The 26,732-nt window shown below is 41.1% G+C and overlaps 1 protein-coding gene across 2 annotated transcripts in view; it reads left to right on the forward strand.

Annotated features, from left to right (window-relative positions):
• The first annotated feature begins 359 nt into the window (after nt 1–359).
• Nucleotides 360–26,732, forward strand: part of zmym2 (zinc finger, MYM-type 2) — a 35,234-nt gene continuing 8,861 nt past the window's right edge. The window contains exons 1-18 of one of the 2 annotated variants that reach the window (XM_044365243.1): nt 360–465; nt 6,790–7,485; nt 8,541–8,709; nt 10,855–11,006; nt 11,692–11,840; nt 12,144–12,306; nt 14,581–14,793; nt 19,309–19,459; nt 19,730–19,845; nt 20,413–20,538; nt 21,134–21,284; nt 21,595–21,767; nt 21,868–22,033; nt 23,473–23,501; nt 23,757–23,898; nt 24,200–24,321; nt 24,603–24,753; nt 25,301–25,561. In XM_044365243.1, coding sequence (XP_044221178.1) covers nt 6,805–7,485; nt 8,541–8,709; nt 10,855–11,006; nt 11,692–11,840; nt 12,144–12,306; nt 14,581–14,793; nt 19,309–19,459; nt 19,730–19,845; nt 20,413–20,538; nt 21,134–21,284; nt 21,595–21,767; nt 21,868–22,033; nt 23,473–23,501; nt 23,757–23,898; nt 24,200–24,321; nt 24,603–24,753; nt 25,301–25,561 — 3,115 coding nt within the window. In that variant the 5' untranslated portion in view covers nt 360–465; nt 6,790–6,804. Of the gene's footprint in view, nt 466–1,362; nt 1,466–6,789; nt 7,486–8,540; nt 8,710–10,854; nt 11,007–11,691; nt 11,841–12,143; nt 12,307–14,580; nt 14,794–19,308; nt 19,460–19,729; nt 19,846–20,412; nt 20,539–21,133; nt 21,285–21,594; nt 21,768–21,867; nt 22,034–23,472; nt 23,502–23,756; nt 23,899–24,199; nt 24,322–24,602; nt 24,754–25,300; nt 25,562–26,732 lie in introns of those variants that run through there. The other variant, XM_044365245.1, reaches the window with a different exon arrangement.

Raw genomic sequence — 26,732 nt, forward strand, 5'->3', positions numbered from 1 at the left:
ACAAAGTAGCCATAGATATTGCTATTAATTTATTGAAAGTGAAGGATGCAATAACATTTGATGGTAGGTTTCATTATAACCATTAAAACCATCAATCAACACTGACCTAGAACATCCTCTATGTACAAAAATGTATACCAGCTGCACAAAATAAGTAATTTTATAGTATTTCCATTTTTATATATTCTGGGTCACTTTAGGAAAAATCATAAAATTTCAGTCTTAAAGAATGTAATTTAGGGTGTTTTTTTGTTTTCAAAGGTCAAAATTGGTCAACTTTGACCCGAACAGTATGTAAGGGTTAAAAGAGACTAGGGTCTGTGCTGCCCTCAACACGGAGTGAGTCCTCTGCTCAATAGACAATCTTTGGACGGAAAGTGGAAAGTTGTACGTTGTGCGCAGGCGCTCCCCGGGATTAATGTCAAGGCACAAAAGTGGCGCTTCACCGTTTCCAGCTCTGCTCCGGTAAGCGACTCACACTGACATGTTTTATATTCCAGTTTTACACTTAATTACTCAAAGTTTCGGGAACTTGTGCGGGGACGTCTGGCGGGTATCCAGGGACTCTCTCAGGAGTCACACTGGGGCGAGGAGACACATTTAGGGAGTAATAAAGAGTTAATTTGAACATGTTTTCAGCTGCTGTGTGTGTGCTGTGGCTGCTGCCGCCTCTAGTCTCCAGTATTGTTCAGTTAGTTCCCTAATGGCGGACGGCAGGCAGTGCTGTTTTCCGCTGGGGGAGGAGGAGGAGGAGGAGGGGGAGGGGGAGGGGGAGGAGGAGGGGGAGGAGGAGGAGGAGGAGAGGGGGTGTGGGGTGAATTATACCTGGTTGTGAATATATTGAGTTAATACCTGGCCTCTGGTCACGTTAACTCTAAACACGATGCTTGGTTTTCTTTGCCTCGTCGTTTACCGCCGCAGGACACAATTGGAGACATTTCATGTGATACGTAACGCGAGGGCGCCCCCTGCGGCGGAAGGGTATATTTGCCACTGATTGCGCCAGGGTGGAGGGTAACTTTCCAATTAAAGCCCCAGCGTCACAGGTATCATAAAAATCGGGCTTTTTATTGGGATCCGGGCTCTGCTTTGGTGGCACTGGTGTGTGTGCGACTTAGAAAAAAGAAACTGGACGAGAAGGGGGTTGTGTAGTGAGACCTCACGCTGCCAGCCGGTGGGGATTGTGTTGTTGACTGTCACTGTGTATCCTGTGCAGCATTTGGTATTTTCATGTATTTAATGCCAGTAAGTAGTGATGATTTTAGTAGTATTTTTAACAATGGCGCAGTCTGTGTCTGCTCTCCTCCCCTCGATCCGCCGCTAATCCAATGGCTGTTTGCGCCAGGAAGGGCAGGGGTGGGAACGGAACGGAACACCCTGAACCACGTTTCTTCTGGATCCCAACTTGGAAGCAACCGACCCCCTCATTAACCCGGGTTATTTATGGAAGAGTTGCGCAGCTCAGGTAGTGCCGGTTCTGTTTATTGTTCTTGATTAAAGTTTTGGACCTGCTCTCCATAGCCAAGTTTGATGAAAATTAATGCTGCAAAAAAGAGAAGGGAAGCTCGGATCAGGTCGAGTGATAGTCACCGCGGTACCCGGGCGCCTGGACCGGATTTGGTGCTGTTGTGGTCCTCGACATGAAGCTGAGCTTCTAGCCGGTGTTAATAACCAAGGGCACGGTCAGGGGGACTTAAGCGGCCCCGAAAGCTTGATACAGACCGTCGTTCTGTGCTGATTTTCTAACATATCATAGGAATGCTCCCTAGCTGTGTAGAGTCGGGGTTAGTTTGGCATTCAGCAGCCAGGTATCCGGAATGGACCGTATTTCAGCCCATCAGCATGCTTGGGGGATGTTCTGGTGGCTGCGCATTACGCATCACTTCTCAGTGACATAAGCCTTATATAATAATTCCAGGCGTTTGATATGAATATGTCATTAGTCGGTTGTTATTTGCGCAACTGGCGCAAACAGCTGCACGTCTCCACCTTGGGACCTGCTGGGAAAATGATGTCAACTTGGCTTCATGCGCAAACTGATAGTGTTGGAAAGGTAGAGGAGCACCTATGTAAGGTGGTGATGTGGCTGGGGTTGGTCTGGCGCAGCTGGTGATGTTAACTGCTTGCTTGCTGAGTGTTTTTGTTGCATGGAGGCAGTCTCAACCTACAGCGCCAGGCCATCCTCTCTGTCCACCTGGTGTTGACGTGGGAAGCAAGGTTGCATGTCAGAGCTCATTAACGCTGGACCCTCGTTTCCCTCACATGCACGTGAATGCAGGCTGGCTCATAGCTCTGCATTGCAGTCTGTACTGAGTCTAGACCAGGCTATTTTTTCCCCTCAGTGCACTACTGAGTTGCTTTGCACATAGATTCCCTCTGTTGGTGTTTTTTCAGGCCAAAAAGCTGTGATGCATTTTCTTTGCAGCTCAGCTTGGTGTTGCACATGGAGAGGGGTGCCTTTGGGGTTCTCTCTCAATGTTTTGACACTAGTTAACCTCACAGTCTCGCCATGATGTGTTATAACTCTTAGCACATGTAGGGTTGGGGTATCGCTCCTGAAATACTAGCCATACTTAGATTAGGCAGCACACTCACTGATTTGGAGAACCCCATTCTGTTTCTGAACAGTCAAGAACAACTTACTGTTCTTGAATGTCATGCTGTTTTGGCTTGTGCTTCCTGTCACATGATCACCCTGTACAACTCTTCCTCTTCCAGCTTCAGTGTTTTACACTCAAGTAGACCTTTACAGTCAACAGTCATATTGTATGCATCTCTGGTGTGGTGTCCTCCAGCGGAGTGTAATAATATATGCAATGTTTTTATTCACTTATTTTAAGTACAGCACTTGGAGGAACTTTCACACAAGCAATTGACATTTGACATAAATTTTAATCCCCTACATTTCTGGACAAAACATGCTTTTATGAAAGAATACATTGTTTGTTTAATGGAAAAAAGACAAATATAGCCAACATGTTAGCATTTGGACATCATCGCAAATATTTTCTTTCAGATTTATGAAATAATTAGCATGTTTATAATGTTGGGTGTGATTTATTAAGTGTTTACTGAAAATATTTAAGCTACCCCTAATCTTTTAAATTTCATTTTAGTGGGGTATTTTTCTCACAACCTTTGTTTGTGGATGTATCAGTCTGGTCTGTATAGAAGAAGTCAGCTTTAAAACAATACAGCATGATATCCCCCAATTGAAACTTCCATATATGTATCAAGTATGCATACACTTAAAAGCTTATTAAATGCACTTTGAAATGGATTTTGAATGTATACTTCGGGTCCAAGTGTCTTATGCAGTTTACATGGGAGTGTACAGTGTAAGTGCAATAACATACAACACAATAGCCCTGATGTATGATTGTGTGTAATTATGTTTTTTTTAGTGAGTCAGTCATAGGTGCAGATTCAACTCGATAAGACTATGCTAAATGTCTTTTAGTCTGTGTCATTGCTGCATTTATTACATTTTTTTTCATGTTTGGCATATGTTGTTAGGATTTTTTATTGGGGCTTGGGAGCATCATTACTTAAGTGGAACAGATGAAATTCTCTGAGTAGCTCAGAATATTGAAACTGAGTATCAAAAGCTGGCATTCAATGGATGGTCAGATTTGTGATCATCTTTACTTATTTGATCAGAGAGTTTCTGATTTAAATTTTAAACATGATTTTATATTTAGGAAAAATTCTAATACATCTGTTTGCATTTAGATGACATTAAGCATTTGAGAATTTTTGCTCCTTTCAACGAATAAAAAAAATGTGTTTGTAGAAAACCATGTTTTGTTATTATATCTCAAAGTAAAGTATCAGGTTTTCATAGGAGACCCAGTCCTATGCTGGATCATTGCACTGGATTTCTAGGTGTTGGCTATTCTGTCTGTCCACCCCCTTTATCTTCCTAAGTACCTGTCTTGACATCAGTGTCAAGTAAATTATGGTCAAAAATGGCAACTGACACTGGCAGATCTGCACATTTTCTTGTAGAAATACACAAGTAGGTCCCAGGAAGTAGTCTGTATTGTCAGTTTCATCTTGAGGTACTTGTTGTGATGACTTATTTCCAGTCACAGGAAGATGTATGTAACCATGTGATGTGTCATTGAGCCTTGTCGGGAGGTCAGGGCCCCCTGCCAGACAGCACAGTACCTCTTGGGCTGGTAGGGAGACAGACATTGGGCTTTAATCAAGAGATTCTGTGTGAAGGATGGACTCTGTATCCGGCAGCTCACCTGTGTTTAGTTGTAACACTGTTGCCAGTTAGCACGCTGAGAAAGGGCAGATGCCCAAAACATCCATGCAGTCCATGAATAATCTATTTAAATGGAGTGAATGTCCTACTTCTGATTTTTGATCTTTGTAACTAACATGCCACCAATTGCAAGTTTAACAAAAAAATCTAAAAGTAATAATTGGAGTTTGCCAAAGGGAAAGTGTAATTTGTAAAACCCCAATACTTCCTCTCAACGGCCTTCCTGTTTCCGCCGAGATACAGCTGTAAGTTTGATTTTTATTGGAGGCACCCACAGTGCTGGGGCCAAAATGGCCGCTGCAGTGATGTCAAGGCATTGACCTGGCTTCCTCTGTAGTGTAGTCTGTCTCTCTTCTAAAAGTGTTATTCAGTTGCTTTCAGGCTCTTCCTGCTCTGGGTGACTGTTGGGGTGAAGAACATAGAGGTACGAGGATCATTGTCTGCACAGAAGTGTGTCTGTGAGCTTGTATCTGTGCGTGTGTTTCTGTGCTGCAGCTGTCAGCAGTGATGTGATGTGTGGCTCAGAGCCACCCTCACTGCTGTATAACATGAAAAGGACATTTTGACAGAAACAGATCAACATGGAGAGTGCAGACATCCCCCAAAGTGCTTTAAATAATATCTGATACTGAATGTGGCACCATTTTTTTTTTGTATTTCTCCTCTTTTGGACCTATAGAGATACTTAAAACACATTTGGTAACACTTAAATGTCATTTTGGTATTTTCACATTGAGCTACATTTACTGCATCAAACAGGGTGATATCTCAGACATTTACATTTTGTTTTGGCCAACTTAACAGCACCCAGATGTAGAGCACAGAGAACAAGTCCCTGTGGTGGTGGGCCTTACCATCACCACGGCAACCAAGGTGTAGCTTCACTGGTTGCCGGGGGCAACAAGAAAGAAGCTGTGTAGAACGACACACAGGGGTAGGGAGCAGGGAGGGAGGGAGGGAGGGAGGGAGGGAAGGATGTGAGAGACAGCAGGTGAGAGGAGGCGTGCGATGTGGGGTATTTGGGTTAGGAGGTGCGGAGGACAGGAAAGAAAGAGGAGGATGAGAAGAAGAGATGTGGCAAAGAGGAACAGGAGGAGCAAAGTTGTCCCGTTGCTGGGCAGGCACGTAGCAGTTGTTAAGTGTGTGAATGGAGACATAGCCTCTACTGTTGCATCTGTTGAGCCTCTGCCGTCCCCGTCATAGTGTTTTCCTGTGGTAAATGAAACCAGAAATGCTCAATTTATTAGCATCACTGAGTCCTTCATCCCTTTCAATGAAATAGTTGTCTGAGGCAATGTTGCAATCATTTGAGGAAATTGTGTCAGCAGAAATGTTTTGATAACACAGAATTGCAAGTTTTTGAGCTGATTTTTTGCTGTAAACTTGAACATTTTAGATCAACACATTCTTGGAGGGTATGACTAATATAAGCAGAGGCTGCAATAAAAAATGCACCAACATGTTTTTCAACTGTAGTTTCCACCAATAATTTAGTATTAGAGTATTGACAGTGCTGGCAAGTCGTTTCAGTGGAAATACTATTGTAGTTGGAAATAATCTGGTGTTACTTCTCAGAAAGGACTTGCAACACTGTAAACTCACACTTTTACTTGTTATTAACTTTACAAAAGAAGGAAACAAAGAGGCCTGAAATGTACCTCTTGATGCTCTCGCTGTAGTGGTGTGACTCAGATTTGAAGAGTTCTTACACGTAGAAGAGAAAATATTGAGGGATCTTTGTGTCACCTTTTTTTTTTTTCTCCCTTTTTTTTGCCCTTGCCTTCTTTCTCTCTTGGTAGGATGTATACTCATTGTAAGTCACCTTGAAAAGAGAAATGTATCTCAACGACCTAACGAGTGAAGTGACACTGCAGAGGTGGTCTCATTACTGCCCTAGCATCACCACTACATGCATTTTGGCTCCAACTGTTAGCAGAGCTGTCAGTCATATCAGACTTCTAGCTGTGTGGTGGAGAAAACATGTCAGAGTTTGAAATGAAAGGCTCATATCTGGGACATGCATGGTTGAAAATTAGATGGACGTTTTAATAAGCAGCCAGTTCACTTATATTATCAAAACATTTTTCACCTACCTTTTAGTGGTAGGTGGCATCTAGTCATTTGAATGTTTTGGGCTTTTTTTTTTTTAATGCTGTGAGCTGTACAAACAAAATTCCCTTCTCCCCCATTGGACTGTAGCAGCTTCAGAAATGACAAATATCTGAAACACTTAAATAAAGTAAAATCTAAACTATTTGCATGGCTTTAGGCTACAGGTAATATTTTGGGTGAACAGACCGTTAAATGTGTCCAAAAATCAGCCAGTGATGACTGAGACACAGAAGAGGCGGCAACTATAGCACCGGTAATGAGTCTTCATCAGGCATGTGGAGGCTGTGTGGGGGTAGCTTGCCTCTGGGGATACCTGAGCTACCTGTACAGCTGTCAGACTTGATAAAACCAGTCGCCGGTGCTGGCTTCACCTAATTGTCTCTGCCTTTTGTTTGTGTTGCCAGGTGGTTGCCTTAGCGATGGACGGGGAGTCAGAACCAAACCCTGCCGTAGCAGAAGAGGCAGGGGAGCGGGTGGAGCCCATGGATGCCACTCCTTCCCCTCAGCAACAGACCACACCCCCCTCCGAGGAGGCTGGGGACGCAGTTTCCATGGTAACAGAAGATGGAACCACAAAGGAGGGCGGCACAGAGGACAATGATGATGATGTGGTTCTGGTAGAGGAGAACGCTCCCCAGCCTTCAGCCACAACCCTTTCCCAAGACACGCCCAGCACAGACAGCCTTGAGCTGGCTGCTGCCGTGGCAACTGTAGACATGTCCACGGCAACAGTGCCCTCCAGAATCCCCAGTCCTCCTGCGTTTTCCAGCACATCCACGGTGGCAGCACCTCCTCATCCTCCAACCACAGTAGCAGAGCCTATCATCATTGATGATGAGGAGGACTCTGAACAGAAAGACACTTCCTCCTCACCGGCACCCCCTGGAGGCTCCTCAGCACCCCACTCGCCAGGTGCCCTCAGCAGCACAGAGCCAGATTCAGAAATCAGGATCGCCAGTGTCACGACACTGGGCGAGAAAGGAAGCTCCGCAGTTTCCACGGTAAATGCTCTGCCACATCCAGTGGACATCCAGGCGGACATGAACCTGATGATAACCTCTGTGACATCACTGCAGGGAGGGGCAGCGGCTGTCGCAGCGGTGAGAATCACCAGAACTGATTTTATTTATTTCTGTATTTATTTTTCAATTTATGTTGCCACCTTCTTGTCTACATTCACTTCCCCCCCTGTGTGTTTTTCAGGGTGTTTTTTTTTTTTTTTTGTGATAAAAGATGTTGTCTGCTGGTAGACACTGCAGAAAGCAGGTGTTCTCTCTGGCATTATTCCTGGCAAAGTAGATAATGATATCTTTGTAATGACACTGCTGAGAGTTGATATTTTATGCCAGTATTTATTCATCCACGTTGTTTTGGCAGCTCCTTTCGGTGTTTCCCCTAGGTTGACTGTTTGTGGGGGGGAGGGGGCAGCGGGGGCGGCAAGCGGTGGGTGGGGGTGAGAAAGACTCGGGAGAGAAACCCGAGAGCAGATGAGATTGACACTAAAATGAGAATAGTTGGTCCACCTTAAAGGTCAGTCAACTTTAAGTGAACCTGGTCTGGTTAGGCTAACCTATTGTCGCTAACTTCGGGGCTAACCTCCTTCACTTTGATCAGCAGGTGGCAAGCAGGACACGGGAACTTGGCTTGGGTCTTGAGGAGTTGTAGCCTTTATTCACTGACAAATAGCCTAAACTGTATACACACTGCACTGCAACATTAACAGCTAGTATGCTAACATAACAGTCACTCTCTGCTCCGTCACTACCTCACCATCACACAGACGCTCTCTCTCTCTCTGTCTCAACCACACACTTGCTACTTTCTGCCTTAATGGAAGACTAATACTCGCTATTTTAGAGAGTATTATATTACTCTTGTTGGCTTTTTTCTCACAAAGTTTTTATTGCACTTACAGTAACGTGTGCACATAAATGAGGTAAATAACATAAACATATTTTGTTTCTTTCAGGAGAGGCAGGGGGTCTTGTTATGGAAGGGGAAACGCTGCCTTTAGTCAGATGACATTATATTCAGTGCAGTTTCTACAGACTGTGCATCAGACAGAATCTTCATGTCTTGGGTTCCTTGTCATATGTCTTGTTTTCTATAGTTTTGTAACTGAAGAGAAAAGTTAACCTAAGCACCTTGCCTCTAGGCAGGTGAAGGCCAGGCAGAGGAAAATGGTCTGCAGATCAGCAGCACCTTTAGCCTGAATCTCGACACTGCATCTGGTCGACCAACAGCTTCTTTCAACCCTGGGCGGGGCTCAGGCTCGATGGACCAGCTGGTACAGAATGGAGACACGGGGACGCACAACAGGACAGGTAACAGTATGAGGAAACTCCCTGTATTGCTGTCTGTGTTTTAACAGGTGGTGACCCACTTCACTTGGCATGAGAGGGAAACATTGCTGACTCTCAACCAGCATTGTATCTTTACAGTGCGGGTAGTATATGCAAATGAAAAATGTTTACCTTCCCTCCATGTTGCCTGCACCCAGAGCTCCCCAGTCATGCGTCAGTATATTTGGAAGAAAACAAGTTTCGTGATACAAAACCAAATATCGCGCTGTTGAATCACACACAACAGAGTCTGGAAGAGGAAGTGACCACCGGCGCAACGTTACAGCCTCAGCTAAGCTAACATGCTAAGCCAAACAAACAACTAGCTTTACAATATAATGTCTGAGCAGAGATGTGGCGCTATTACTACAATATTTGAGGCCGAATATAGTGCTGTGTAATCAGACAAAACAGAGTGTGGAAAAGGAAACAACCACCAGACCGGAGCGACGTTACAGCCATAGCTGTAACAACTTCAGCTGCTGAGTTTCTCTCGTGATCCTAACACTTAACACAAACAAAAAACTAGCTTTACAATATAATGTTAGAGCAGAGATGTGGCGTAACTATTACAACTTATGAGGCCAAATATAATGCTGTGTAATCAGACAAGAGTATGTAGGAGGAAGCAACCACGGAAGCAGTAATAGTGTCAGCCGAGAGAGGCAGCTGCACCACCGATGCTCAGTGAGGATCGTCAGAGATAACGGAGACAGACTGAAAACTCTGCACTGCAACAAACTTTGTGGTGCTTTGGTAAACCTGACTTTGTTTTCTGACAGATTATTATATCAGACATTGCCAACTATGAATACAGAATACATTTAAATAAGGGAAAGGAGAGTTTACCTCACTGTAACCTTACTTTTACCATGAGTCCAAATTCTGTCCAAAAAAAGACAAAAAACTCTTTTTACACCCATCGGAGCTGGTGTTCACATCCAGAGAAAAGCAATAGTTCAAGGTTGAGGGCAAGGAAGAAATCATTACCGACCAGTTGCATGTAAACATGAGTTTTAGAGTAATTAGGTTATGGAGAGTTGAAGTGAAACCAGAACTTCTTTGTCCTGCTCCAGAAGTGTGAAAACTGAATTCAAAATCCTGTTAACATTTGTAGTAACATAAATAAGTAAAGATTGGAACATAGGTGGGCCATCACACACTTTATGGTTTCACAGTGCGACAGTCCTCAGCCCTCACAGACTTGTTGGTATAGAAGTCTGTCTCGGTTGATAAGGTGAGACATTAGGACACCACATGGACTCCAGGTGACAAACCTTGATTGTGCTAGAGATGCAACAAGTGTGAGGTCAGCATGACTAGCAGTGTTCACAGTAACTGATGTTGGTTAGTTTCTGGTTGTCAGTTTTACCAGGATTGTGAAACAGATGCAAAAAAAATAGCCAGTTTATTGTATGATAGGTCGAAATTCTCTGTTGTCATGAAAAGAATGCAGGGAAGGGAAACAATGCCGCTGAATGTAATGAAATATAAAGATATACAAAGATAAACTCACTTTTGAAATACACCATGTGGCCAAAAGTATGTGGACATTACACCAATATATTTGAAGATGTCATTCCAAATCCATGAAATCTTAATCTGTTGGCTAAAATGTAATGGCATGCTGTAGCATTAACCATGTAGCTAAAAACCACGAGGAAAAGCTTCAGACCAAAACTACACAGAAATATGTGCACAGGGTAGTCACATTCTTCCACCATATAATGAACTGTGGAAAAGTGGAGTCCAACTCTAAGAATGACAAGAGACAAAGTGGGACTTTTCAAGGAGCTTTCTGAAAAAATCTTTAAGAACAATATCAGGAATTGTGCTTGGTATTTGATTGACCCATCTTAATGACATTCCAACAGTTATCAGTAATCGGTGTTGGTCTAGAAGAAAATGAAAAAAGATGACTGACCCATTGACTCACCCTTACTGTCGTTTATCACACACATTTTTCGTGAAGTTTCTAGAGTTCTGTGCAAGTCACGAGTGCTGTCATTCCATTGTTTTACCACTGCTGGCCACCAGGGCACTAGTGTTGTTTTTATTGTCAACTCAGGTAAAACAGAGATACAGGATGGAGAACACTGATGGCTGTGGTTCTTTCTTTCCCACCAGACTCGTGGATCTCCCAGTCAGCTTCAGTCCCTCGCAACCAAAAACAGACAGGGGTGGACTCTCCATCACCTGCCACCTCCCTGCCCAAACCTCCAGGCCAGTCTTCCTCCTCTTCTTCTCCAGGTTCCCAGCCACAACCCAGGACAGTCAAGGTGATACATGCTGTTCATTAAGATCCTGTGTAGTTCATTATGTACAGGAAGACATTGTACACACTGCCAGAGTTAAGGGCCAGATATAGTCTGGCTATAGTCTATAGTCGTGGTTCTCTTCACTAGATCTGGGGTCTAGTTTTATGCCTTTTTTTAATTGCCATTTGGTGCAGTCCTGTTGTTTGTTGTGCTGGTAAACTTAAAAGCATATGTGCCTTAAAATAATCACCAAGCACCATTGGAGCAGATTCAAATGAGATGCTGTTAAAAAGAAAGTGTCTGTTCATATATTTTACTATGTGTTTATTTGTATAATAAGACAAACTGACAAGCTGGAAATGTTATTTTGGATCTGATAAGAGGTGGAATTTAACACATAAACTCCTGCATCCATTACCTGATATATTTCTTTGGTTTGGTCTTTGTTGTCCGGCTGTATTTAGTGGGAGAACACCAGCAGACTGCAAATTACAAAATTCACAATCTTTTTCTCTTCACTTTTTCTTTCAATATCCCATTCATTTCTTATTAGCCTCCAGCAGGAATTGTGCCATCACGTCAAAACACAAATATCTGTTCATGACCAAAATGGGGGAGGGGTTGTAAAGAAGGAGACTAATATCATAAATCATTTATTGCTGTTGTAAAACTTCCCTGCAGTCACAGTTGCGTTTGTTCATTCCAGGTGACCTGTGCTAACTGTAAAAAGCCTCTGAAGAAAGGCCAAACGGCTTACCAGCGTAAAGGCTCCACACACCTGTTCTGCTCCACCACCTGTCTTTCTGCCTTCTCACACAAACCCACCCCCAAGAAAAGCTGCACCATGTGCAAAAAGTGAGTTTCATGTCAGAAGTGCTGGAAAACCAATGAGACATTTTATGGATCAAAGTCAGGATTGTTCATGTAGTGTTTAGTGTGAAACTTTGAGTACATGCAAGAATAAGATTGTAACAGATTATAAAATCTGTGTATTAGTTTCAGTTTCAATTAAAGTTAAAAATCATTTTTTCTATTTGAATTACCACCAGTAGTTTCAAACAAGTTGTCTCTCTCATTTGTTAAGTATTTTTTTTTATATTTGTATTTTTTTAAACTAATATCTCAGATGTGGCTTTTACTGTGTTGTGTGTATTCCAGGGACATAACAAACATGAAGGGTACCATCGTCGCCCAGGTTGACTCCAGCGAGTCCTTCCAGGAATTCTGCAGCACTGGCTGCCTAGGCGCATACGAGAACAAACAAAATCCACCCAAGTCGGGCCTGAAAACCAAATGTACTGTCTGCGGGAAGCTCACGGAGGTCAGTCTGTCAGACACACTTTGCAACACATATTTCAGTCCTCTTCCATACATTCATCTTAATCAGAGCAACATACAGTTAGTGCAACAGAAGTATAAGCTTTGTTTCCAAGATAGGAAAAGAAGAAGAAGAAACCAGTTGTAAAAAATGTGAGACACAAGCTACAGCATGTTAATATTTCAGACAATGGAATAAATAATTAAGTTGCAATGGATTAAAATAAGAGTGAAGGGAAACAGCAGTGCATTCATAGTATACACTGACTTACCAGTTCATTAGGTACACCTATGCAATATAATATGCAGAGGTGTTCTATAGTTACATGTATTCTGTCTTATTAGGGTTGACAAAACATTAAATACCTTGTAATATAATGCAGTCTGATACAACACCACCACTAAATACAACCTCAAAAATTACCAACCAGTTGAATAAAAGTCTTACAGTCAATATAAACTGATGATTATAAGCTTAACAGAGATAGAGCTTAATGCAGTGCCACTGAATTTCAGGTTTCATCCTCTCTTTGTTATTTACAGCCTTGGATTTTCTATGCATTTTGTGTCATTAAAAGCATAATGAGCACACTGGCGTTTTATTGCCACTGTCTCTCTTTCTCCCCCTTATTGTCTCCCTCCTCAGGTCACTTTCTTTCAATATATATTGCTGTCGTGTTCCCTGTCTGCCTTCGCTGTTCACTCATTCTGTGTACACTTGCTTCGTTTCTTTACTCCATCCCCCACTCCCAATATGGCTTCTTAGGGCCAATTTTTAGGCCGTCAGCTCAGTGTCCATCACCACCTCGTGCAAAAACACTTCAAATTGGAAGACAGTTCCTCCCACCTGACAATGAAGCTGTTAGAAACATGCAGAGTATACACAGACGTCTTCACACTTGTCTAGGTTGCTAATAGCCCCTCATTCACTGTCAAGGAACTCCACTGGAAAAACATTCAAATTTGCTGATCTTCATCCAGATTTTTCCACAGCATTTGGGTATTAAACTGAAGACCTTTCATACACAAATTTGATTATGTCACATTGGGGCAGCAGCCTGCACACATGGTAGGAAAAAGCACCTTTTAACTAGAGAAACCAGGATTAAGTTTCTGTGATGTCAACCCGACTGAAAAGTCTGAACATGACATTGAAAACCATTCAATGTTTCAATCAGAATACTGATAACAGATTGTTGAGGCTGATATTGATATTTGAGGGCCTCAGATTCTGTGTGAAGCTACAAAACATAACTTAAAGGTTCACACACACGCTCCCTAGCTTGTAGGAGAACCTACAGTGGCCGCGACACTCATGAAAAACGTGAAAGGCCCTTTCTAGAGCCAATGCTTGGTTTGTCTGTTCTGGGCTACTGTAGAAACATGGCAGTGCAACATAGCGGTCTCTGTAGAAGAGGACCTGCTCCCTATGTAGAGCTCATTCTAAGCTACTTATTTTCAGGTGATTATACACTAATTAAAACATAGTTATGAATATCATATTCCATTTCTACCAAGTCTGTTGTGCTACATGCCACTAAATTCTACATACTGTGACTGTCTGTCTGTTATAGGCCTGACAATCTGAAGTTTGTGGCTATGTCTGTTCAGCTCCTGAAATTATCATAGTTTCACCTCTTTTCTGTATCTTTTTTTTCTCTTTATAAATATTTTGTTCTTCGTGCCAAAGGCTGTTAACAGTTGAAATTACTGATTTGTCATTGTGGGAAGGTTTCCAAATATGAGTGTTAACTTTACATATAAATAAGTAAATTCATGAGAGTGACAGTGTAGTAGTGAGAGGGGTGATCAACATTTTGGTGAAGTGAAAGCATCTTATAACATCACTAACTGCATAACTACTGTGTAAACTGAGTTTTTTGGGTTCAGGAACAGTTTTTAGTACTGATTTTACAGCTTGACAATTAACTATACAACAATACCACACATTTTAATGTTACAACTTTAGTTTAGGGGAGACTTGCCAGCAGCTGATTTGCACAGCTAAAACGTCTCTCTGTAGTACATACTGTCAAATGTGAACCACAGAAACACTGATAGTTGAGTGGTTGTTGTGTTGAGCTTATTTGGTTTGTAATACAAAAGCTGGTCCCAGCTCATTTGAATCTTCTCTCTCTCGGTTTACTTGTCTAGCTTACATATTCAGTATTAAAGCTGTAGGCATATGCATAACTACAGAATGAGCAGTTTTAATAGGATGTTGAATGAAGTTTGGTTAATGAGGCTTTTGGTGTTTCTTCTGCATGTTTGTCTACAGATCCGGCACGAGGTTAGCTTTAAGACTGTGACCCATAAGATCTGCAGCGACACATGTTTCAACGTTTACCGCAGGGCCAACGGCTTGATCATGAACTGCTGCGAGCAATGCGGCGACTACTTGCCCAGCCGAGCGTCAGCCAACCACTTCCTGCTGGTCGATGGCCAACAGAAACGCTTCTGCTGCCAGAACTGCATCAGGGAGTACAAGCAGGTACTGTAGGCCCAACCACAGGCTGCAGGTGTGTAGAACTTGCCTGATTGGAGCTTGTGTGATTGATTTCATTTATTTCATTCAGCAGTACACATTGAAATTATAGCTCTGCTTTGAAAGCCAGAACTTTGATTCATGTCAAAGTTGTTTTGTATTAATTTAGCTGTGGTGACCCCTCCTCCTACTCACAGCCACGAATTTGCCCCCACAGCAATTAAAATGTAAAACAATAAAATGATTATTCTGGCCTTGTTACTCACCCTTTTAGAGTATTAAAAACACACATTCTTGCAGTAACACAAATGTGCATGCCAGTAATAGGGCAGGAATATTCAAGGGAGGTGGTAGCTGAATCTGACATCCTTGCATCTCTAAACCTCTGAGGCTGCACAAGAACGAAAACCAAAGATATTCTTTTCATCATACAAAGATGTAGTCTCGGGTTCAGAAATAAACAATACTTCCAGTGAATATTTGCACCGTCTATGTTTTAACGTCTTCACTGTTTTCAGTGCAGTGTTTCTCAAAGTAACAGCAGTCAGAACGTCTCGTTTCATTCGTGCTTCATTCATAGTTATTTAAAAAAATCTAATTTATTGTCCGTATTTCATTACTGTATGACACAGGCACAGCTCTAATGCGAACTTGCTTTGAATCTGTACATCTGTCTCACTTTTGTTGTCTCTGTGAAGCTTTGATGTGATTTTGAAACAGATTTGAACATTTCTAAATTACTGATTGTTGAGATGTTGATTCACAATATACAATCAACTATGATTCATTGTTTGGTAACAATAACTTTTTTCCTGCATTTTTTTCTTAAATTGTCCATTAATAGTAATGGGAAGTGCACTCCTTATGCAGCATGTATGGGTGCCAACTCACCCGGAATTCAATTTTTTTTCCATTTCATGTCATAGATTTTCTTGGAAAAAATAATGTGAAAACTTCTATCAAATTCATGTGATAGCTCTAATCCAAATACTTCTTTAGTTATGAATTTTTGAAGCTTTGCCCTCTGAGCTACATCCTTTTTAAGATTTTTTTGACTGTATATTTTCCTAAGAAGGATTATTTTAATTTCCTTGAAACTTTTTTTATGGGAAAGTGTTAATATTCATTGCAGATATATAACACATTTAAAAATGTTATATTACTCCTTCATCATTTAATGATTTTTTTTGAAAACAGCTCATTTTTCGTACTTTTCACTGGCTGTTATATTACATTCAGTGGTTTTATTTCATGGGTAGATCTTTGTACTATGTTGACTTCAAGGTTTTCTATCTATTGAGCCTGATTTTCATTGGATTCAGGAAATTTACTTATCTTGCGTGGCAGCTAGATCATGCAAGAATCCATCTTGTCTCGCAAGGTGAGCGGGTGATACACAGTGATATCACCTGACAAGTATTTTTTGAAAGTGACTGGCTTTTTCAGTTTCCAAGGAAGACTTCTCAGATCGCTCTGTGTAACAAACCATCTGGCACGTTAGGTTAGAAATTTGCAAGTTACAGTTTGTAATGGCTTGGTTTCTTGCATACTGGATGATATCATCTTGTTCCGAGTGTCTGGGCAAAATATTAATTTTTAATCTTAATCTTAGTTAGCTCAATACACAAATGTTATTTGGTACTTTCAAACTTTTCTGAACTAATTTCAAGTCTAGGCTAATCCCACTTGAAACAGGTTTGGGCGGATTATTGCAAAATGGATTGCAACATACCCAGAAGAATATAAAATAGTGCAATCATTCATTTCATCATGAAGCAGTTTGATGTGATAGTGAGATCATGGAACCCTGCTCTATTGGAAAAAGCTTAGAAGAAGAAGCCAAACGTCACAGGACAGCCTACACTAATGGAAAAGTTGATCTTTCAAGTTTGGCTGAGTTGGGAACAGACAAGGAACTGTTGAAGTTGAGAAGTGGATGTTCTGACTTGACAGATGATGCCACAGTTTGTTTTTGCATCACCAGAAGTACTTTTTGGTGCTTTCTTGAGAAACAGTGTTGTGATCCATTCAACTTGCATCCCAACGGCAAACGGAGTGGCTCACTGAGGATCATAAATAAAGAGAAAGCAAGGGAGCTTATAACACACACAGGAAGGTCTATCAAGCCTGGACAGAAGTGGTGTCCCCCGTGTGTGATAAAAGACTCAGATTTCATTGTTGAAGCAGAAATTGATTAGGATACACAGATGACTGAATACGAAGAGTACACGCCAACATCTGCAGCTAGCAGAAATGAAACCCAAGCTATGTCATCAGTACATGCTGCGAAAGTGGACAACATGAACGAAAGCCTCACAAATGCAGGATTTTCTCCCCTGAAGCCCAATGCTATCAGCTAAAGAGACAAAGCCAGCTATGGGAAACGTGAATGTTTTGAATTACAGCAAGCTTTTACGCATGAAATTTCTCGGTGTCTTGCAGTGGATGTACCTCAGGGAGTATCCTGCAAATTATCCTGCATATACTTCTGGGTATGTTGCGGTCCATTTTACAATAATCTGCCCAAACCTGTTTCAGGTGGGATTAGCCCAGACTTGCCTCATTGTTTTTAATGTTTCTAGTTGATGATGTCATAGATTAGTTCAGAAAAAGATATATTTAGCAAGATCTGTGGCACTCTTTTTTTTTTTATGCAGGATCAAGTAACTTCTAGATGTGATAGAACTATATTAATACTACACAGAATCAAGATTTGGTTGCAAGAAAGTGAAAACTAGTGGAGATATTAAAGGTGCAATATAAGACAATAAGCCCCACTAGATGTTGCACTATCACCAGTATCTCAGACCAAAACAAATGTGCATGTGGTTTACTCAGTAAAATTGTTTTCAGAAACATATTTTAGTGTTCTGTTTGGCTGTAATTTGAGAAAGTTTGTGAGGCAGCCGCTGTATTGGAAATGGACACGGAGGACATGGATAGATGCATGGCCAGAGAAGCTACCAAAACACAGAACATAGACGCTGGGATAACAACACACACACACACACACACACACAGAGACTGTGACAGAGACGTCATTAGATCTTAACATGACAAATAGTTGCTTGCTGACATCTAAGTGGGGCTGAAAAGTTTATTGCAACTTTCATTTCTGAAAATTAATCATTCGGGGAAAAACATTTATTTTTATTAATATGATTACTGTAATACATTCAGCAACAACTATTTACATGAATACATGTTTCAAATTATCCTTTCTTTTTCATGGATGTTCAGTACAAATTTCAACCCAATTCAATGAAAAATAAGCAATTGGCTAGGCTTAAAACACACATACAAAGAATCACAAAAATGATGAAATTTAGCTCAGAGGGACAAACAAAAAATTCATGACTAAAAAGTATTTGAGATAGAGCTATAGGATTTTGCAAGGTCCCATGAATTTAATAGAAGTTTTCACATTTTTTTCTATGACATAAACTGGGAGGTCTGGTATGGAGTGACCCATATTATTTCCTGAAACACATAGAAACTGCTTCACAGGAATCTCAGACTTGTGTGAATTTCTGTTTTAAAACAAAAATAATGGTGCTGTCTTGATCATTAAAGCTGGTGGAGTTACAAATATCACCAGCCATTGTCATTGTTTTACCAGCCAGATATGTAAATAAACTACTATAGGTGCACCAAACAATGATTGACAGGGTCACCTCATTTCCATCTGTAATATCACTAATGCAATGTGTGCAGTTTAAATCAGTGTTCAGCATTCAGTTTTTACTGAACACATTACAGCCAAATTGTATTGTGAAGAAATAGTAGGCAGAAATCAGAGGCTGCAATTGTATTTGTTGCTTGGCAACGCCAGTTTATTGGACAATCTACTAGTAAGGAGAGTAAATCATTGGGATCTGTCTCTTTAGACTGATCAGTGAAATTGAAATATGCTATGGTCTTAAACAGACACGGTGTCCAGTAATGATGAACCTTCCTGAACAAACTCGGTCTGCTGGTAAAACGGTGAAACAAAAGTGATTGGAAGATTTGGGGAGTACTAGCCTCTGTGGCTGGTGGGCAGAAGTTATCTGCCTCCATTGAGTTTACAAATTACCATGTGTCATCTTTTCTATATCAGACCAAAATGAAAAAAAAAGAAAATCCTACCAGTTCCATAGAGATCATAATTACTGTATGCAATCAGGAGAGTGGAGACAGAAGTCTAAATTCTGTACCTTTCAGTTTTAAAACAATTTTTGAAGAACTGAAATCAATGTGGTACTGTTTTTCACACAGCTATCAATGCATCTTCCATGTTGTATGTACTGCTGTAGGAGGAGATAAACAGAATTGAAACTGGTGACAGGTCTTACAGCACATATTGAAGATACTGTAGATTTTAACAAGTAATGCAATGATAGATTCCAGAGGTGATGACGCTGCAACATTTGGTAATTTATGGATCAGGTAGCTTTATCAATGACCTAATGTCATCTTATTGTCATTCCTGAATATTAGGTTGGCTGTTGTTTGACGTGATGTTCTCCCTGTTTGTCCCAGGCCCACAGTAAGCTTGCGAGCTGCCTGACATGCAAAACGCTGATCAAGACGGGCGAGGTGCTCCACAGCCTCGGAGCGGGCGGCACCATGGGTTCCTACTGCTCTGTCAACTGCATGAACAAGGGCAAGTTGGCGTCAACCTCCTTCTACAGTGAGTAACCAAAAGAAAAGTTTGTTGTTCTGAAAGCCTCTGTTTCTGATTATTGATAAACTGATTTGACAAACCAGCAAAGAAATATTCTTAATCTGTATCTGTAACTCCTGACATGAGTGTTCATTGGAATACCTGAAAACCAAGGATTTCTTAGTAACATTGAATTGATAAGTACAATAAACAGTATATTTGACCTCTGAAAAGGCATAACCATGTGTTATAAATGCATTTTTGTGTGAGTTTAATGTTTAACATCTGTTTGTGCAGACGCAGAACCCACGTGTCACTTCTGTAAGAGGAATTCATTACCGCAGTACCAAGCCACCCTTCCAGAGGGAAACATCCTCAACTTCTGCAGCTCCCAGTGTGTTACCAAGTTCCAGGTGGGGACTCATTTGTCATTTCGAACCAGAGGACACAAACTCTAGTCTTTTTAAGAGAAAATACATTTAAGAATGGAAGTAAAGTGGTCACAGTGGTGGCCTCTGAATGTTATTATACCTTCATTATACGTATATTAAAACCCAGGTTAACTGTAGTTAGCATCTAGCCATTTTCTGTTTCGGTGTTGACGCATCCTCATGAAAACAGCAGCTCAAACCACAAACAGGTTCCCCCTGTAGAGTCCATGACCTGATTAGTTTAAAGCACCAAGCTGCATAATTTTACATGTTAACATGAAAACAGATTTTGTTAAAACTACTATAAATCTATCATACTTTATACAGAGTATAAAGTACAGGTATATTAATACACCCTCTTGTGAAGACATGTTTGTGGGAAGATATTTTCAAGTCAAAGTGTTAATTAGCTTCATTAATTACCTTGTAAATAATGAAGGTGATATATTTTGATCTATCAAATATCAAGATGCAAGTTGGCTCTTGTTACAAAGCAGCTGCAAGTCTTCAAAGGTTTTTATTTTCTGGGTGGGATATCGTCCCTTACAGAATGCTACTCTTCAAACGGCAACTAACGGACAGACGCCGCTCTCCACTGCAAACAACACCGTCCAGCTGAAGTGTAACTACTGTCGAGGAGCGTTCAGCCTCAAACCTGAAACTCTGGATTGGGAGGTGAGACCATCCTGAGGAAGAGTCTTTTCATTTTCATACAGATATCGCAGGCAGGCGGTCTAATTTCTTATTCCACCACAAATGCATCTCAATATCAGACCCAGGTAGACCAAGGCAGAATGTAGAGGGGTTTGAGCTTTAGAAGCACACTGCAGTTCTTCAATTATTTTCATGCATGCAGAGCATACCTGTAATGAATCTTAAAGGGGTACTCCTGCAACCTAGTTTGCACTTCCATAAAGTTGAGGGACTTGTAAGAGATGTATTAAAAAAAATAATAATGGTCAACATATATGCAGCAGAGGTCAAAATATCTTGACTTTTGGACCCTAGTATGGGTCAAACTCCAAAAACACTGGATCCTACATTTCCCATAATGCAACGCAATAGCGTCTTTCATCAGACCTTCCCTGACTGGTACATGCCCATGTCTTTCAAACCCCAAGTCACCAGTTTGCAGTGCAGGGATTCTGTTTTCTATGGCTGAGTACTACTAACCATGACTAGTAAACTGATCTTCATGTGTAAAATTGGTGGAGTGACCCTTTAAACCCAGAAATGTACAGTACATTTATCCAAATGTGTCTGTATTCAGGATAAGGTCTACCAGTTCTGTAGTAAGGCGTGTTGTGAGGATTACAAGAAGCTCCACTGCATCGTGACGTTTTGTGAGTACTGTCAAGAGGAGAAGACGCTACATGAGACGGTCAAGTTCTCCGGGGTTAAGAGACCTTTCTGCAGCGAAGGTACTAATCTCCTCTACTCTTAAGGACACTTGATAAATCTGAGTAGTAATCTTGACAGTTTTGACCGATCTTTATTGTGATAGATTTTCAATTTCTTTTTTTTTCCAAGATGTTTTTAGTTGTTTTCCATTCTTTAGTCTATTTAGTTTTTCCATGTTTAAGCACATCTCTTGTTCATACAGTATATCTGAGGTCATCTGGATTTTTGCTTTGTTGATTCTAGGTGAGACAGCATCCCAGTTTGTTCATCATCTTTCATTCTTTTTCTTTCTTTTTCTTTCTCTTTTGTTTCGTCTGTTGCCCTTTCCAGGTTGTAAGCTGTTATTTAAGCAGGATTTTATCAAACGGTTGGGTCTGAAGTGTGTCACGTGTAACCACTGCAGCCAGCTCTGTAAGAGAGGTGTGACCCGACAGCTCGGTGGCATGACCCGGGACTTCTGCAGTGAGGCATGTGCCAAGAAGTTTCACGACTGGTACTACAAGGTCCGCTCACACTCCATCCTTCTGCTAAAATAATTTAAACAAATGTACCCAGGAATACATTTTTGTTAATATCCTGAAAACATTCCCTTGTGGCCACTAGGCGGCGCGGTGTGACTGCTGTAAGGTGCAGGGTAACCTGACCGAGTCTGTGATGTGGAGAGCAGAGATGAAGCAGTTCTGTGACCAGCAATGTCTGCTGAAGTTCTACTGCCAGCAGAATGAGCCCATCATGGTCACACAGAAAGGCCCTGAGAACACCAGCCTGGGTACAAATTGTGTGCATGTGCAAGTGTGTGTATGTGTGTGTTTCCTTTTATCTTCATAGGAACTAAGGTCTTCCCACAAATAACCCACTTGAGCGCATGTTTACTGGTCCTTGTGACAGTAGATTCTATTTAGGGATGTCAGTGTCAGTTAATTTTGCTTTCGATAGACTGACACCCATTAAGCGGTAACCAACCGGTTACTTTTTAAGAAAAGTTGTGATGTAGCTTTTGTTTGTGGGAGCTGTCCAGCAGTCGGTAGTCAGAGCTAGCTTATCTGCCCTGGGTAGCTTGACTTTTAGCTCATCCTTCTTCACCTCAAAGTGTTTTTCAATGTGTTTAGTCACAGTAGCTCTCGATGGCATAACGTACTCGGGCTTGAGGTACTGAACTAGCTCTTTCAATCCCTCGCCCTCTACCACACTGATTGGCAGCATATCAGTCTCAATAATTTGGCACATCAACTGGATAATGGCCTAATAACAAAGTAACACCTACGTTGTTATTACAGATAGACCTTAGGATTAGCATGCTAAGCTAACAGTCCGTCAACTGTGTGACTTTATATCCACACCATGAAGTCTTTCAGAGCACACAAATAGTGTAAACACACCTGTCACCTGCTCAGCACGGTGCTGTTAAACCAGAGACACTGCAGCTACACTTTATGTTTATACAGTCTATGGGCTACACACAGCACTGCACAGCTATGCTAACGATGGTAGCCATGCTAACTAGCTGCCAGCCGCCGTGCAAGTTGGTAGAATGGATCTGTTACGTCTCTTTGTATCTGTGGGTCTTCCTGTCAGTGTCAGAGCCTCCGTGTGAGACGCTTCGGTCAGTAAATGTGTGTTTTTAAAACTTATTTCAGGGCTGCGCTCACTCTCAGTTCCACAAGGTACTGTAATCCTTCACATTGGATTGGACCGCTAGAAGGTGGGCGTGGCCTAATGAATATGGCGCAACACAGAGCTGCAGAGAGAAACGGAGCTGTAGAGGACTGTTGGCTTCCACACACACTTTCCTCACCTGCGTTGCTAGATCAGGAGGAGGATAAGGGAGAAATGAATGAATTAGAAGTTTTTGCTTACTGATATAACGCACACTTCCCTCTATGATGCTGCTCTGCTACCTACAACAACTGGTCGCCCAAAGTCACATTTGATCGGATAAATTTTGTTGACGCCCCAAGTTCAAGATGAGTCATCAAACATTTGAAAACGTTTTAGGTAGGAACAGAAAGGACAGGGATTTTGATGTAAAATACTCAAAAATGATTTTTTGATTAAAACTGGGAATATCATGTCATTTAAGGGTCAAGCAACAGGGAACAAATTATCTAAAACATAATGGTATAAAACAGTCCTGCCTGTCCACTTTTGTTACTTTGTTTCACTCTCCATGAGACAAGGCTGTGATGTATTTCACTTTCTTCTTTGCAGGGTTTGAAATGCAAGGGGCCAAACTTGGGGTAAGTAAGAATTTGGGAAAGGTGTCGGTATCAAACCGTTTTCATTTTTCCCTTAAATTTATCTCCTGATAGTTTTGAAATATAGTGGACTACTCTGAAACGTGCAACAAATATTTTGTCTGACTTTTACTGACCTATTGTCCTTAAAAACAATCATTTGTTTTAACTTTACCTATAGCAACTGATTGTTTGAGCCAAAGCCACATTTCAGTTTGCAGTTAAATCTGTACTTTTCCTTTTTCTCCCATGTTGCAGCTGGTGAACCAGGGTACTGTGGCGTACGCTGGTGGAGGTTTGATGAGAGATGTGAAGAACAAGGCAGTGCTCTGCAAGCCGCTCACCCTTACCAAGGCTACCTATTGCAAACCACACATGCAGAGCAAACTATTACAGACGGGTAAAGAGCATTTTACTTAGAGGAGTGCTATGAATTGAGATATATAGTGTGTTTATTTATTGGAAATTTTTAATTGAAATTAATTAAGTTCACAGGATAGGTAGGATAGGAGCAGCTATAGTGAGGCAGTGGTATTTGGACATTTTAGTATTTTGGGGGGAGTTTTCACCTGGATCTGGCTAAACAGTTCTGTTTAGGTTGGTAGAATATTCACCAATCGCCCTTCATTACTTCATGACATTTAATATACGTTGTGTTTCACTTATGATAATGTTAAGTTTCTCCATATCTGTGTCTACAGATGTGGACGATGGTGTGAAGAGGGAGTATATTCCTATACCCATACCTGTGCCTGTCTTTATGCCTGTGCCAATGAACATGTATTCCCAGGTCACTCCTAGGCCAGTCTCCCTGCCTGTACCGGTAAGACTACAGCCTTACTTCATGAACACATACACCCATGCAAATGGCCAAAAATAACTGAATGAAAAGAATCTTTTAAAGGTGACATTTTATGACTGACAAAATGGCTCTTGTATGAACAAAGGAGCCAACACAATAAAAACATAATGTTGAAAATAAAATATATTTGTTAATAATAAAAATCTAGAATTGTTCTGTATAAAGCTCACCCAGGCAGAGAAAGGACTTGTTCACCAATCTGAGGCGTCTGATTACCAAACACTGTGTCTTCCCCCATCCAGGTTCCTGTGCCTGTGTTCCTGCCCACCACCCTGCAGGGGGCAGAGCAGATCGTCCAGACCATAAATGAGCTGAAAACCAAGGTGCCCTCTGACCCCCTGGAGGCCGACCTGCTGTCCATGGCTGAGATGATTGCAGAGGACCAGAAGCCAGGTACGCTCACGAGAGGGTTGGATGTCTTGATTGAGACACCGGGCATCAGAGATGTCATGAATTCTATGCTGATAGAAATTCCTGAGATCATCTTTATATGTATGTATTTTTTAAATGTTGCAAAATGTCGAACATTCAAATAAATAAGTGCGCGGACAGGGACAAAAAACATGATTTTGTGTTTGTAATAATTAACTACCACATTATATTTTTGTAACTGTGAGGGTTTATATACAGTAATATACAGCGATCAAAAATGTAAAAAATTGTGTCCCTAACACATTTATAGGTTTACCAGATAATGTGGAGAATGTATCATCAAAAGGTCTTAAAATGTTGGTTCAGCAAAATCATGAAAAAACACATTTTTCAAGTGTTATTTATCCATGCAGATAGTTTTATTTTATTTGTTAAGGTTTTGAGATATCAGACTTGATTGTGAGACAATGTCCTTGTTACAAAATTCCAATCAAACGGAGTTGAGTTACACTTAAAGAAAGATGCTGCGAATGCAGACAATGAGAACTTTCCTGGCTGTGTGTTTCAGACGTGAAGCCAGTGAAGGTGAAGAGGGAGCATGTAGGGGAGGAGACCACCAGCAGCAGCTCTGAGGAGGAGGAGGAGGAGAAGGAAGAAATAAAGAAAGAAGAGAAGGAGCAACAGAAGGAGGAGGAGAAGGAACAAGAGGAGGAAAAGACACAAGAGAAGAAGGAGGAACAAGAGAAGGAGGAGGAACAAGAGAAGGTGGAGGACAAGGAGGAGGACAAGTATGAGCCTGATTTGGACCTAGAGGAAGACTTCCCTCAAGGTAAACGTAGTTGATGGTTGGCCAGTGAGGCAATGTCAGACAAAAAAAAAATCTTTGTCAAATGATAAAACAGTATATTGATGTTAATAATAGTTCTTCAGGATCTGGATTTCAAGGCTTGACAGTCACAGATTCTGACATTGATTAAATCTGGAAAAAAGACATTCAGCTCTTTTTTTCTTCTAGGTGTTTTAAATTATTTTAATAACAATATTGTAAAAGGTGAGGATTACATTTTAGTCACACATTTTCTAAGCATGACAGATGTCATTATCATCATCATACAAAAATAAACTGAATATAAGCATCATTTCTGATAATACAAGCCTTTGCAACCATGAGGAACTGCTTTCCTAGATGTCAAGTTTCACGTCTTCCTTATACCCATAAGCATTTATGTTATTGGAATTGTTCAGATTACTGAGCAACATCTGGACTGAAGTTTGCAATTTGTAATTTCACAACATCTTGTCAGTTACTTGGTGCTACCAAGGCTTGTCTGGCATTTAAATGAGTCGACAACCCCCAAATTCAAATCAGCCACTCTGTCCTTGACACCTTCGGTCTAAATGTGCTCCAAGTGGTGGGAAATGTAGCATTTATCATTCAACAGCTTGTCTCCAACGCTCGTTCTACCTTTGTTACTCCTTCTCTCAGTCTTTCTTTGTCTTTCAGTCCATGTAGTGAAGTGGCTCTTATGTAACATCTAACTGTATGGGGTTTTAATGGATCAGCACAGTAATTGAGATTAAAATTCCACCCTCTGGTTATTTCTGGACATGCTGTCGTCACCCCTATCAGGGCAGAGGTTTTTAGGTTTGGTGTGCTGTCCAAAGGAGGGGTGTGAAGTCATTAACCAAATACAGAGGAGGCTGAGAATAAGACATGTCAGTCAGTCCACCACTTTGTCCAGACTGAAATATCTCAACGACTATTTGATGGATTGCCATGAAACTTTGTACAGATATGAATCCTACTGACTTTGGTGATCCTCTGACTTTTACTCTACCGCCACCATGAGGTTTACATTTGTGGTTTTTAGTGAAAAGTCTGAACAACCATCGGATGTATTACCATGGAATTTAGTGCAGATATTTATGTCCCCCTCTGAATTGTAAAAACTTTTTAAATCCCTCAATTTTCTTTTCTAGCACCATCAGGTCAACATTTT

Source organism: Thunnus albacares, chromosome 11 (genome assembly GCF_914725855.1).
Source record: "Thunnus albacares chromosome 11, fThuAlb1.1, whole genome shotgun sequence".
Lineage (NCBI taxonomy): Eukaryota > Metazoa > Chordata > Actinopteri > Scombriformes > Scombridae > Thunnus > Thunnus albacares.